Consider the following 14,448-nt stretch of genomic DNA (forward strand, 5'->3'; position numbering starts at 1 on the left):
GTCTTGGTGAAAACGGCAATATTTGGACTAGTCTCGCTGATTGGAAGGAGACCGTGATAGTTGGGGCCATTTCAGAGGGTAGTCTCGTTAGATCTGATTGAGGAGGGGTGTGTACCATTCGAACCGGTCGGGCGGTCGGGCTGGTGCCGACCGGTCGGCTCAGGGGGGTTGGTCGGTATACTGAGGTGTTTAGTTATTGTACTAGGTGTTTCTGGTTTCTAAGTCCTTTCTCTTCTCTCTTGGGGTCGGGTTTTTGGCCGTGGGGTCTTGGCGAGCGGCTAGGGAATCTTCTACGTTCATGTACTTTGGGGCTTTGGAAAGAAGGGTTGCCATGGTGGTCGGGGGGTTTTTTGAGAGAGAGAAAATGAAATCAGATGATCGTAAGCTGGCCATGAACGCCGTGAGAATGACCTTGTCATTGTTTTCTGCCACCTGCAGGGCTTCGATGTTGAAACGGGTGACAAAGCTGCGCAGAGACTCCCCCTCAGTCTGACGGATGTTGAGGAGCTGGGTTGCCGGACACCGCTGGCGCTGGGCTCCAATGAAATGGCTGAGAAAAGAGTTATTGAGGTGCTGGAAAATGGAGACAGAGTCTGCTGGCAGTTGACTAAACCAGAGTCGAGTCGACCCCTTGAGTGTCACGGGAAAAACCCGACACATGATTTCGTTGGGGAATGCATGGAGGATTATGAAGGTTCTATAGGTCTTCAAGTGATCGACTGGGTTCGTTGTACTGTCAAAAGAGTCGATCATGGGCATTTTGAACTTATGAGGTAGAGGCTTGTCCCTGATGGAGGCAACAAATGGGGAGTTGGCTATGGTAGATGGTTTATGCCGTATGTTCTATATGACCCCTTGGAGTTGGAGCTTCATGGCTCGGAGTTCTGCGTCCCACAGAGAAATGTTGTCACCACCGGAAGGCAGCGGGGGCTGGACGTTGCTGGCCTCTCTTTCAGGGGTTGGTGTCGGGATTGATGAATGTAGGCCCCAGGGTGGCATGTTTATACCTGGGGGAGGAGGTTGCAAGCCTTCCAAGTTGGGTGGATTAGGCTGCTGGATAGTTTGGCTCGGGGCTCGTTCGTGGTTGGGTGGGAAATCTGGAGGTGGTGGAGGAGGCATAGGAAGGTTTCTTTGGAGTAGAGCATTAATCAGGGCTTGGTTTTGCTCGGCCAGGCGGTTAATGCTGTTGGTGAGCTCGGTAAAATATTGTGGTGGGTTATTTGGACTAGGAGGGTCGGCTTGATGATCGACGACATTGGGGTGAGAAACCATGGATCTAGTTGTAACCATCCACCTTCACAGGTGGTAAGAGGGGATTATGGGGAGAGGGTCTTCGGCGACAATGAGTACAACTGACGCACGGAACAAAAACTTTTCCACAGAAGGCGCCAACTGATAATACTGCGAGTTCAAGACTAGAACGGGTCGGACTGAACCACGCTTCCCAAACCGGTGTCCTAGTGACCAAGCCCACAGAGGAACCTGTACAAGAGTTCAACGGGGAACGGGGAGTCCCCCAGCGAACTCTCCGACGAGCAAGTTAGAGAGAGAGGTGGAATGTAGAGATAGATTAGAGTTAGAAAGCTTAACCTTGTTCTTGTCTTCGACGTCTGCTTATATCCTCTGGTAATCATTTCGTTGTCCCTTCCAACCTGTCACCTTGGCTGAAAGTTTATGCTCTAGCTTACCTTGTTCATGGTGAAGGCGTTCTGTCCCGACGGAGAGGGGTTATCGCAATAAATGCTGTAAGGGGCCTCATTAATGGCGATGTGTAGTGGCAATAACTTTGCAGATCTTTGTCTACTTATGTGGCTTGCCCTTCTCTTGCCATGCGTCTTGATGTTATTGGTTCTTATTGCTACGTGGGGCTTCAGCAATGCTGGGCTTTAGTATTTGAGTTATGTATTGGGCCCTAAATGGTGGGCTATAATCTTTATGGGTTTACCCATGTCAATTATATTTTTATGCAAATTTGCATAATAAATTAAATGTTTATATGTAAGATTTATTGACAAGGGCATAGTTTAGATTTTTGTTAGTGAACGCAAAAATTTCCCTACGAGCACTACTATTAGCATCTCATCAATTATTTTAGACCTCTCATTTTTTATCCTTTTTTTATTACAATAATAACCTCAAATTACTAAAAAGGATATCAATAATTTTGGGATACCCCATCTCACAATTAAGCCCATACCAACTACATTATGAGTTAGGATTTATAAGAGTACCCACTTCCATTACCACTCATCTATTTTTTTCAAATCTCATCTTCAAAACCTTGAAAACTCTTTGGTGGCAATATTCTGGTGGTAATGGTGCCAACTATTTGATTATCTATACTTTTTCGGCAATAACAATGAGTGAAAGTTTTTTGGCAATCACAGTTCTATGAGACGAGAAAAGTACAACAATAAAAGCTTAGAGGAGGTTCATAACTTTGATGGTATTCTTAGCTCAGAAGATATTTGCCTTATAAGGGTAAGTTTTTTTTTTTTAAATGACAAAATAATAAAAATCGTTCGTTATTTTTTCGGAACTGAACTCTTGAACGTATGACTAAAATTTGGAAACACTGGTATGAATATTATTTATTCGGAAACATGTAACCGAACATTTCTTATTTGTTCGGGAATAGATAACGGAAATTCGTGGAGATCACAGAACTCACAAAAGGAGAATTTTGAATCAATAATATAAAAAAACCTATATTTATTTCTCAAGACATGAATAAGTATATAGAGATAAAATAGTAATCACCTTTGTGGGTTTTGTTAGGGTTTTTGGAAGAGAGATTTTTTGGGATGTGGGGGTGTGTGCATTCAATTGCATGGGCGGAATATTTTCACAATGGTAATTTTGGTATTATTTGGAGGGAGAAAATAAATTTTAAGAATTTTAAAATTTATAAGTGGAGATTCAAAAAAATTAGAGGTCTAAAATAATTAATAAGATACTAACAACAGTACGTTTTTTTCCTAAAGCCACACACGATTTTTTTTCCCCCCTTAATCAACCATTGAAAATATGATTTTCAAATGAGGGCAAAAATAAAATCTTACAAGAAAAATTGAAAAAAAAAAAATCAATAAATGTAAAATTAGTATTGCCCAAAATTTTAGTGCGGCAAATTTAATATTTTTTAAAAACTTTTTATTGGCAATTTTGAGAAAAGCTTGAAAGCCATATATAAAAGAAAATAAAATTTGAAAACTTAGGGTCTTTTGGGAAGCAAAAAAATGAAGCCAGTTTTTAACTTTTTACTCATTTTAGGTCATATCATCTCTCATATTTTTTATCCATAAAAAGATAAAATAATCTAAAAAAGTCAAAAAACTAATTTTTAACCAACTTCTCAAAACACCACTTAAGTGCCCACACATACTCAGTTCATGGTTATTTTGTCTGTTTAGTTTAATTTATTATGAATGGTAAGTTAATAATAAGAAAATAGAAATCAAAAGCACATTTTACTTAACTTTTAGATAATTAACTTTTTTGCAAGGCCTCGTTTGGCAATTTAATATTTTAACCTTAAAGTTAAAAAGTCACTAAAAAATTAAAAAGTCAATAATCTATATCAAAAAGTCAAAATTTTCATTTTCTCTCTACTTTTTGTACATCTTTTCGTAAAAAAATTTAAAAATCATTTCAAAACACACTAAAAAAAATTTACCTCATATTTTAGTCAAAAAATATATATATTTTTTTAAATAACATGTTCTCAAACGAGACTGTGCTTCATACTGTAAGTGGAAACTGCAATAATAGTTTCGCACAAATTCCCAAAAATGGAAAATATCCCATCAATTGTTAGTGAATATCACTTTATCCCATACATTTGTGCATATTAACTCATCAACTATAAAAATTATACAAATATACCATTTTTAGAGGTGGCCTGAAGGGGTTAAAAATGATATAATTTTATAGTTGAAGGATTAAAATATACAAATTTGCAGATGAAGAGCATAAAGTGATATTCGTTAATAGTTAAAAAAATCTTGATATAAATAATCCTAAAAGCATGCTATAAACAACTTAGGGTTAAATTCAATTTCTCCCCTAATGATTTGGGACTTGCACTTTATCCCTTATGGTTCAAATATTGCCAAAAAAATCCAAGTGATTTTTGACTAAAATGTTACCATTAATTTTTTCATTCAAAATAATAGAAAGTGTATCACACACACCATTTTTAAGAATGGATTTGGTTTTCTAAAAAAATAAATTAAAATTAATACGACAAAAAGATAATTTTATTCCCATTTCCTCCAAACTTAAAACTAGATAAATATATTAATTAAATTAAAATATAATATAATTAAGAATTGATCTAAAATATGATTAAATATAAATATAAAATAATAATAATTAAAAATTGATCTAAAATATAATTAATTAAAATTAGATTAATATGTTAAAAACAGTAAAATAAAATAATTATTTAAAACGATCAATGACCAATTATAAGTTTCACAATTCTCGTTTAATTGACTTATAAATAGAATCTTGCTAACAAGTGTCTCTAAAACACAAGTAAAAGACAACATATTTATAAAACAAAATACATTTTCACTAACTCCAATGTACTTTTATTGATATTGATATACCTTTTAAATATTTTTACCTATTTTTAAGACATTTTTATTCACTTCTCAACATTAAACAATGCATATAAACACTTGTTAGCATTTGCCATAAATAATAAAAGAAAAAATGTGTATGTTGTGTTCTTGAAGAAAGAACAAACACGGAAGTAGAAGAAAAGAAAAACATAGCCTTGAATGCTCTGTTACAGATGCATTCAATCAAGAGTACAGTTTCCTATCAAAAAAAACTAGGGTAGATTAGCACTGTATATGCAACTGAGATTGAAGCAATCTTTCTGCACAGTCCGCTAAGAACACCTCTGCCTTTTCTGAGTTGAATTCACAATCCTAATTCTTTGTTGGAATCTCAGCACAATAGATGTTTTTAACCATATCTTCTGGGCCTTAACAGCCTGATCACCCACCAATCCAGTGTCACTCTTATCACTTTGTTGATCGGTATGTGATTCAATTCCTGGGATCACAGCTTGAGTGTTGCAATGATCACCGCAAAACTGTGGACACTCCTCTTCACACCCTTGAATCATGGATTTGGAGAAATCGTATGGAGGACTCCAAGGGAGGGAACGCATTAAGTCCATATCAGAAATGCCAAAATCATCTGGACTGCTCACATTCCGATTGAAATAATCGGGTGAAAAGATCCCCGGAGAAGTCCCATTATTATGACTTATAGGATTCTCCAGTATGGGTGAATTAGAGTGAAGTGCATTAGATAAGTTAGACGAGTCACAACTAAGAGAATTCCTATCAACAGAGACTACTTCCCCCCAGTGTTCGAATGCAGATACTACCAACTTGTGGGCGTCAACCTGGTAGCAAAATCAATGAGTGAGTTACAAATGTGAAAAATCAACAAAGAAAAAATAAATAAAAATCAGGTGATATGAGAAGCATACCTTTTGTGTTGCAGAAAGCTTCTCAACAGGAACATAACGGCATTCAGAGAGTATTCCCAGCACTTGTCCCCCAACATTGAAAACGACACCAAATTTCTGCTGCGAACTGCCCGAGTAGTACGAATACCAATCATCAAGTTTATTTGTCAGAGCATGGTCCACAGTTTCTTTCAACATTTTATCAGACATGTGAGTTCCAAGAGTCTGCATAAGTTCCAACAAACAAATATTGTTAATATTATATACACTGAAGGCAGGCAAATTTCTGTATTGTTTGTCAGACATAAAAGACATTAGTTAAGAAGTCAGAAATGTTGAAGATGTCCATGGAGACCAAAAATATCACAAGGTTACACCAAAAAAAAAAAAAAAAAACACACACACACACACACAAACTGAATGCAATTGTATAAAGAGCCAGAATGTTTGTACAAGTTTCATTTGGTTTAACCACTGATTTGCAGTTAAAACCATTGATTTCATTAGCATGACATTTTCTCAACGTATAAAGCATTATATCAAGGGCAAAGAAGTTGGCAATTAACATTAGGAGGTGCTCATGAAGTGATCTCAGAAAATTTGACCGTGGATGTAAATGATGGCCATGTCATTGTCCTCATTGCATAACAAAACAAGCACGTGTGCACACTCAAAAAAAAACTGAGCGCAGGTAAGACAAGGGGCGTCCCCCTCAGAACCTATTCTTTTAAGCAACAGGGAACAAACTTGACTTTTCGGTTTTTCCTAATGAAGAGGATGGGCACGATTATCCAATTATCAAGGAAGTTTGAATAAGGTTATCAACAAATCAACATTTAAAAGCAACATTTAGTCTATAGAAGGCAGTGCCTCACAATTTAACACAAAATAGAAATAAGTAGAGAATACCACTGTTCAGTAATTGAAGTCAAGTGTGAGAAAAAGCAGCAAATTCTTACAGCTTGGAGCCTTTGACGGTGTAAAAAGAATTCAGTTAGAAATTGCTGCACTGTTTTTATGTTTCCATCACTCAAACGCTTAGGGACAGCACCACGTCTACCAATGTTTTTTAGCCGCCACACCGCATCAGATAGAGATGGAGAGTCAAGCTTCTTGTACACTGCAAACAGAATATTGAAGTTATATTGGGCATTTTCCATTTTCACACTAGCGTGGTAACACCTTATGTATGTGTTATGAATACCTTAATTGTCTGACTATCTTTCTTTTAGTTTCATAGGCTTCTAAGCAATGAAAGAAGCTAGTAAGACAAGAACACAGAGTGACTTCAACCTATGTTACATGGACTCGTCACTTTGGGGCGAAGTACCCGTGTCGACACGACACGACACGGGTGCGGGTGTGAGATCTGTGTCGGATTCGCCTCGTCTCTCTCGGACACGGCACTTCACAGACAGCAAAGAAATGGAAGAGGAGCACTTTACAGACAGCAAAGAAATGGAAGAGGAGAAAGGAAGAGAACCTGGTCACTGTTGGCTTCGATCATCGATCACGATTAGGGCTCTCACTATTGATCACGATCGTCTTCGTCTAGGGCTTCGATCGTCTTCGTCTAGGGCCTCGATCACTGTCGATCTCGACCTCGAGCTCGATCGTCTTCGTCTCTCTCTTCGTTTCTGCTTCTCTCTCTGTCTTCGTCTCGTCTCTGCTTCTCTCTCTCTCTCGTCTCTCAATCTGTTCTCTCTCTTCGCCTCTGATTTGATCATATATATTGATCATATATAATATATATAATATAATTTATATAATATAATTTATATATAATATATATAATATAATTTATATAATTTATCATATATAATAATAATTTTTATAAATTATTAATCATATTACATTTACATTAATATATAATATATAGTATGAATTACATTAATATAATAATATGTAATATTACTCATCTAAAAAAAATTATATAATACAATAGATATTATATAAATTATATAGATATTATATAATAATTATTGTATAACATATAAGATATTTATAAGATAATATATACTTATATATATTAATAAAAATAAATAAACACATATATGTAAAATAATTATTTGTTTATTTATATAATATAACTCATCTTAATAACTATATTTAAAATATATATATATATAACGTATCCCCGTACCCGTATCTAAATTTGGATACATATCCACGTATCCTTAATTTTTAATTTTGAAGTGTCCGACCCCTAGATACGCACCCACACCCGATCCTCGTACCCGCGTCCGTGTAACTTAGACTTCAACCACTAAAACTCAATCAATTGTTATAATCTAAAGAATTCAAAACAATTGTAGAATATAGAAATACACGTGATGATGTATTCATCTTAGAAATGTTTCGAAAACATAATTAGAGTGAATAAGTTAAGTTGTATCTAAAGAATTCAAAACAATTGTAGAATATAGAAATACACGTGATGTATTCATCTTAGAAATGTTTCAAAACATAATTAGAGTGAATAAGTTGTATTTCAAAGAATATAAGCATTGTTACTATAAAGAGATTCATCATATATATAGGTCATGTTTAGAGGGTTCAAAAAGTGTCAAAGTGTCTGTAAAATGTTCAATATTATGAATTTACACTTTTAATTGAGACATTAAAAAAGTGTTGGACATGCTTTTTAAGAGTGTCCGCAAAGTGTCGTATCTGACACGACATGCCTCCTCTATAGAAGTGTATGTGCTTCTTAGTATAAATAAATACACAAATATCGCGTATTCAATAATAAAAACAAGTATACCCAAAACTCTATTGATATGAAATGGACCATAATTCAATCTACTTTATAGTGGATTCCAAAAGCCAGCATCATTGTAACCCACACCTGGCCCAAGCTATTATTGAATATCAGATTTTGGCAAATAGATAGAAGAAATTTATAATAAAATTAGAAGCACTCACATTTGCCGCGTCGATCCTTGATGATGAAAGGTTTTGTCTTTGCTTCTCTTACTTTAGTCCCATTAAAATTATCCACAATTCTTGCACCCAGCCTGAACTTACAGTTGTTCATCCAGATTGAGGTGTGTGTAAAAGAAATCTCACCAACAAAGCCAATGCCTTCTCTCAGATTCAGACATGCATTTCCACTAAGAAGAGGTTTATTTCCTTCCCTTTCTCTGACAATATTTCGGTTAAACTCTTCAAGGGTCCAGTCTTGCCCTTCATCATCATCAAAATCTCCCCGAAGAACTACTATTTCAACCTTTGCTAAGGCTTCAAGCCCAGAGTTGACAACTTCCCCAGTTAAACCATCCACCAAAGCAACTTTGACAGGTGAACAATCTTCTCCTTTAATAGGCATTCCTGTCCAAATTGTCAGAGAGAGTTTGTTTTGAAATCGTAGCTGTAGGATTCTTGGTTCTGAAGAATGCATCTCATTCCCAGAGTTCCTGAATAAGAATTGCAAGCATATGTTAATTATATTGGTCATGGATAGGGCTCGGTAAACTTGACCACACCTCACAATGGGGAAAAGTAGTATTATTCTCACCTAGTCAAAACCTTATCCACAACAGATTCAATTACTACTTTCGCCTGAAAACACACAGTATCAATGAGATATTATGGAATTTCCTAAAAGATAAATTTAGGAATGACAATCCATAGAATCATAAATCATACTTTTTTTTTTTATATATAACAATCATACATGGTTACCTATTAACAAAGACTGACAAGCTGCAAAAGCCTAAACCATAACATGATATGGGTTCTCAACATTTCAATAAATTAGTACTCACCATCTCAACTTACAAATACAATACTTCAAATTACAATTAGACCTGCACACAAGGATCTATTAGTCATAGTTTTAAACACTAACACAAGCACCACGAGAACCAGAAATCTAATTTGGCCATGCATCTGTACATTTTAGTTATTATGCTGAAAGATTGGTTTAGCACCCTAAACAGATTCATGCAATTAGACTCAAGACAGTAGAAACAGGGCTCAAAAGATCATGAGGTGCTAGAGAAGAATCTTAAGCATATAAATCTCAAGTACAAAGACAAAGAACCTATCCACACTATTGATAATCAAATTATCCTACAAAAGAAGAAAAGAAGGGGCAAATCCTGCTTGAATGTGAAGCATACACAAAAAAACTGCTGCACGTCAATTTGGTGGGTGGGGGTGGAAGCCATCAGTCAGCTTATAGAACCCAAGCAACTCACGGAACCCTTCATGAAGAACAACTCCCACAAGTTCACTTTATGTCCCTTATGTTAAATTGGAGTGAAAAACAACATTCAATCACTGGAGGATTATTGTTTAATCATCATGAGTTGCATAACCACTCTCGAGAACATAAAATCGTCTACCAAATGGTGATTCCTATATGTCAAGTGTTAGAAGCATGAATTCAGACAGAAAGAGAAACATCTGGCATCGGAATAAAGTTCATCGGATGAAAATATTGATATTTACAGGAACTAACTCAGATACAAAATTAGCATTAAATGTTCTGCACAATACAATAGAATTTTGTGAACTTCATCTAGCATGAGCATCCCTAATGTAAATATTAATCCACTGCATGTTGAAGCAACACAAGTACCCCCTTTAGGAACTTGTGATGCACCAAGAAAGTAACTACGTTCCAAAATTTCATTCAAGAACTTTAATGCCTTCTAATACTAAACACATGAATATTCCACCACAAAGTGACTCAACTCTACAGGCAAAGACCACTACTATTGTGACCTACTCTACAAAAAAACATCCACAAAGAAAGTAAAAAGTTTCTAAATTCCCAATAAACTATCTTCAAGTCATGAAATGAATCCGAACACACAAATAACTAACCAGAAAAACATACATGTAAGATACACATTGAATTTGTATTACCTATGTACACACTTACAGTGTATTCATTTATACATGTATGTACATGCACAGGTGTGCATACATGTATACACATGCAAATAAATGAATGTCTACAAGTATGCATACATACAGCATTCACACAGTTAATCATTTATGCCTTTATTTTTTTTAATTACATTTCAAACATGTGTACATAATTACATATATTATAATGTCTATGAAAGTTTTATTCCACAAAATGCACTTACAGCTTTACGTAGCAAATGCTCCATAAGTGGCTCTATTACATGATGAACCCTCTGTATCACCATCACCTCCACCACCCTGAGAAACGAAAAATAATATATATACATATGCGCCAAGGCAATTAAAAAACGGAAACTCTTAAAAGCAGAACTTACATAAGAAATTTCAACCAGAATAATTTGAAATTATAATCACCTTGATGGTCATGCATTTGAAAGTGATAAGACCCTAATTTACTACATCATTAAATTTTCGGTATTATATTTTTGGGAAAATGACAAAAGAAATCCAAAGGCTTGAATCCTGTAACAAAATAAACTTAAGTTTTCAATTTTATAAATTTAAACTCTAATATTTTGATCGGTTTTCAAGCTAAATCATTCACTTATTTTTGTTAAGTAAAATTGTCTGAAAAAAGTGTATTTTAGTCACTAAACTCAATAGAAATGGATATTTTAGACATTTTATGAGCACCTACATTGAGTTTAATGACTAAAATAAAGGTAACATTTGGTAGAGCTTTAGAATTATAATTTGATAATAGAGTTGTATTTTGAGTTTGTGAGTTTTGGAATTATGATTTGAGTGTGAAAAATTTGTTTAGTTATGAGTTTTGAATTGAGTTTGAAATTTTTGACGTGACAAATGATATTTGATACAAAAATTTACAACTCATGACCAAACACACAATCCAAATTCTATTCAAAGCTCATAAAAATTTTATAAAAAAATCTAAAAATATTTGTTTTAAAATATAAAAATAACAGGTGCCAACAAAAAAAAAAAAAAACAATATTCCGGTCAACCGGCCTGACGTTCGGGGGACATCCGAGAGGATGACCGGATAGACATGTTTTCAAAAGTGGGTGTGGAATCAATGTTTGAAAATTGTAACCAAGCAACGAACCCAAACCAAGGTATAGAATTAAGTTTCCAAAACTCCATCAAACACAACTAGCGGTACAACTCAGGCGGATTCAGTCGAGTTGAGAGGTTGTCCAAGCTTAGCCCAAACTGTGCTAAGACCTGCCCAAGCTCGCCCAAGCCCGAATTGTAACCCGAGGTTGTCTGCCCAAACCCGACCCGAGTTAAACCCGAATTGCCTGAGTTGTCCGAATTGCTTGAATTGTAAATGAATTTCAATTTTTTTTATTTTTTATTTTTTGCGTCCAAATTGCTTGAATTGTAAATGAATTTCAATTTTTTTTTTTTATATTTTTTTTGCAGCTACATTATTAAAATTTGACTCTATTTACATTTTTTTTAATATTTTTTTTTTTTTAAAAAAAATCATTAATACAATCAAAACAAATAATTTGTATAATGTAAGAGCGATGCCACTATAGTAGTCCTTACAATTTATGAGTGAAAACAAAAAGAAAAAAAGTAAGATTTTATGTTAATTATATATATAATATATGTTCAATATAATTTAATAATATAAATTACTTTAATATCATGCAATGACTAATAATTTATATATATATTTAATATTTTTATAGATCTATATATGTATAATTTGGGTTTTGGATTGCTCGGGTTATTTGACGTCTTTGCCCAAGCTTGCCCAAATTTAATTCGGGCTTCTAAATTTTTGTCCAAATCCGTACCGAATTTGAAAATATTTTGTCCAAACCCTAAAAAAATTCAGGTTGGGCTCGGATTGCTCGGGTTGAGCCCACTCAAATTGCACCCCTAAACACAGCCAAACTTTTTCTAACAATTTTACTTAACAAAAACAAACGGATAGTTTAGATTGAAAATAAATCAATAAATTAGGGTTTATATTGACAAAATTGAAAACTCAGAGTTTATTTTGTTACAAAACTCAAATCTTAGGGTTTTTTTTTTTTGTGGTAATTTCCCCTATATTTTTTTATTTGAATAACATATTGCTAGTCAAATTCACAAGTTCAAAGTAAAATCATCAACAATTTCCAATAATTAAGCGTAAGCCACTTCAGATTCCATTTTCTTTTCTTTCTATTTTTAGTTAATATTACCCTAAACAGAGTACAACATAATTCCCAAAGATGTGGAGCTCACTTCTTTAAAGAAGAAACGTCATCCTCTGACGTCTTGTTGTCACCTTTGCCATCTTCTAACTGCTGAATCTGCAAAATTGATCAATCAAAACTTAGATCCACAGCTTCCATGACGTGTAATAATGCATCTATATAAGTGAAATTAATGTTATTATGCTCTAGACACACACGCCGCATATATATACACTTCTATATTGGCGTCCCGAGGCCCTTTGCCAAATGTATATGTTTGTGTTTGGTTGAGAGATTTGAGGATAAATTTAGAAAAAAAAAAAAAAGATATTGAGAGTCAAATCAAAAACTGTGTTTGGTTGTAAGGTTGTGGGATGGAATTTAAAAAGTGAAAGAAAAAAGATATGTGAAATACGATTTGAAAAGAAATTTAAAATGAAAAAATAAAAAAAAATAAAAAGAATAAAATATATCTATATTTCAATTAATTTCTCACACCTTTTCTTTTTTTCTTTTTAATTTTATTTTCAAACCTCCAACCGAACACAGCCTTAAAGACTTAACAACACACCCAATCAATAAATACCTTATTGGCAGATGAAAATTCACTTACGATTTTAAGAACCAATGGCTCGAGAAATGGCTCTATCACATGCTGGATCTCAGACTCAGGGGTCATCATCAACCCTTGCTCCAACCTGAAACACACACAAAGACGATCAATAATTGCAAGGTCAAATTACACTCTAACAACAATTTTCGCTAAAATAAGCCAAACCCAGTTCAGATTTCATATATGTTTTTCAAATTTTTGATGAATGCGTGGCGATTATTACCTTGTAAAAGCAGAATCCATTGTTGATTGGTGCTGTGAACCGTCTTGGAAGCTTCGATTCTGTGGCATTTCTGAATCGAGAAAAAAAACCCAGATACGAATATGATTGATGTGTTGTAATGGTATGATTGAAGAAGATATGATTCAGAGGAGTTAGGGTAGAAAGTGAAGGACACCATTGGAAAGTGCTTGAGCTTTTTAACGGAGAGAGAGAGGAGAGAGGTGTCGGTTTTTTCCAGGGAAATGAAATGGTTAGGAAAAGAGGGAGAAGAGAATGAAAAACGGCGAGAATTACCGTCGGGTATGTTTGGTCATTGTTGTGAATTCCACCCCCTATATAAAATGTTTAATTATTGATCCTACATATATTAATTAATGTATCAAAATTAATTATTACATTATTATATATTTTATTTATTATACAAATTATAAATATAAAAAATGATTATATCACTTATTAATTAGTACATTAGTTAATGTATATATCATTATTGTTTAATTATTTATCAGTGGTGCTATATAGACCAATTTGTGCACTAATTATTGTATCAATGACATTATTATTGATCTCACTCATTAATCATATTATAAATTTTAAAAATATTTTAAATTATGTCACATCATCAATTAGTACACTATTTAGTATACTAATTAGTGCATATAATATTATTCATTATTTATTTGGTGGTGCTACATGCACTAATTAATGTACTGATTAGTGTGTCAATCTAGTTATGATATTATTATTGACCCCACTCATTATACAAATTACGAATATCAAAACGGTAGTGCTACATGCACCAATTAATATACATATTAGTGTACCAAGTAATTATAATATTATTATTGACCTCACCCATTAATTACATTATTAATATAAAAAATCTCATAAATTATATCAAATCATCAATTAATATATTAATTGATAAATCCTAATTCCTTATCAAACTCCATCACAGTAGCAGTGTAGCAGTTGGACTCATCATCCTCGTCATCTGAAAGAATAATCTTCGTTAATACTGTTA

The 14,448-nt window shown here is 33.9% G+C and overlaps 1 protein-coding gene across 4 annotated transcripts; it reads right to left on the reverse strand.

Moving 5' to 3' along the window:
* Nucleotides 1-4,572: 4,572 nt before the first annotated feature.
* LOC114318011 (calmodulin-binding protein 60 A) lies at nucleotides 4,573-13,752 on the reverse strand. 4 transcript variants are annotated; one of them, XM_082909698.1, is made up of 10 exons: nucleotides 13,425-13,722; nucleotides 13,202-13,286; nucleotides 12,638-12,705; nucleotides 10,787-10,819; nucleotides 10,594-10,669; nucleotides 9,009-9,052; nucleotides 8,417-8,907; nucleotides 6,451-6,611; nucleotides 5,513-5,716; nucleotides 4,573-5,425 (listed from the first exon to the last, which is right to left on the reverse strand). In XM_082909698.1, the coding sequence occupies exons 5-10, from the start codon at nucleotides 10,654-10,656 to the stop codon at nucleotides 4,901-4,903; spliced, it is 1,488 nt and encodes a 495-aa protein (XP_082765824.1). In that variant the 5' UTR covers nucleotides 10,657-10,669; nucleotides 10,787-10,819; nucleotides 12,638-12,705; nucleotides 13,202-13,286; nucleotides 13,425-13,722; the 3' UTR covers nucleotides 4,573-4,900. The 4 variants fall into 4 exon arrangements, with proteins under 4 accessions (XP_082765824.1, XP_082765823.1, XP_082765822.1 ...); XM_082909697.1 differs by having other exon boundaries at nucleotides 10,747-10,819; XM_082909696.1 differs by lacking the exon at nucleotides 10,787-10,819 and having other exon boundaries at nucleotides 13,425-13,752.
* Nucleotides 13,753-14,448: the final 696 nt, after the last annotated feature.

Source organism: Camellia sinensis, chromosome 15, assembly GCF_055761805.1.
Source record: "Camellia sinensis isolate YWXY chromosome 15, ASM5576180v1, whole genome shotgun sequence".
Taxonomy (NCBI): Eukaryota; Viridiplantae; Streptophyta; class Magnoliopsida; order Ericales; family Theaceae; genus Camellia; species Camellia sinensis.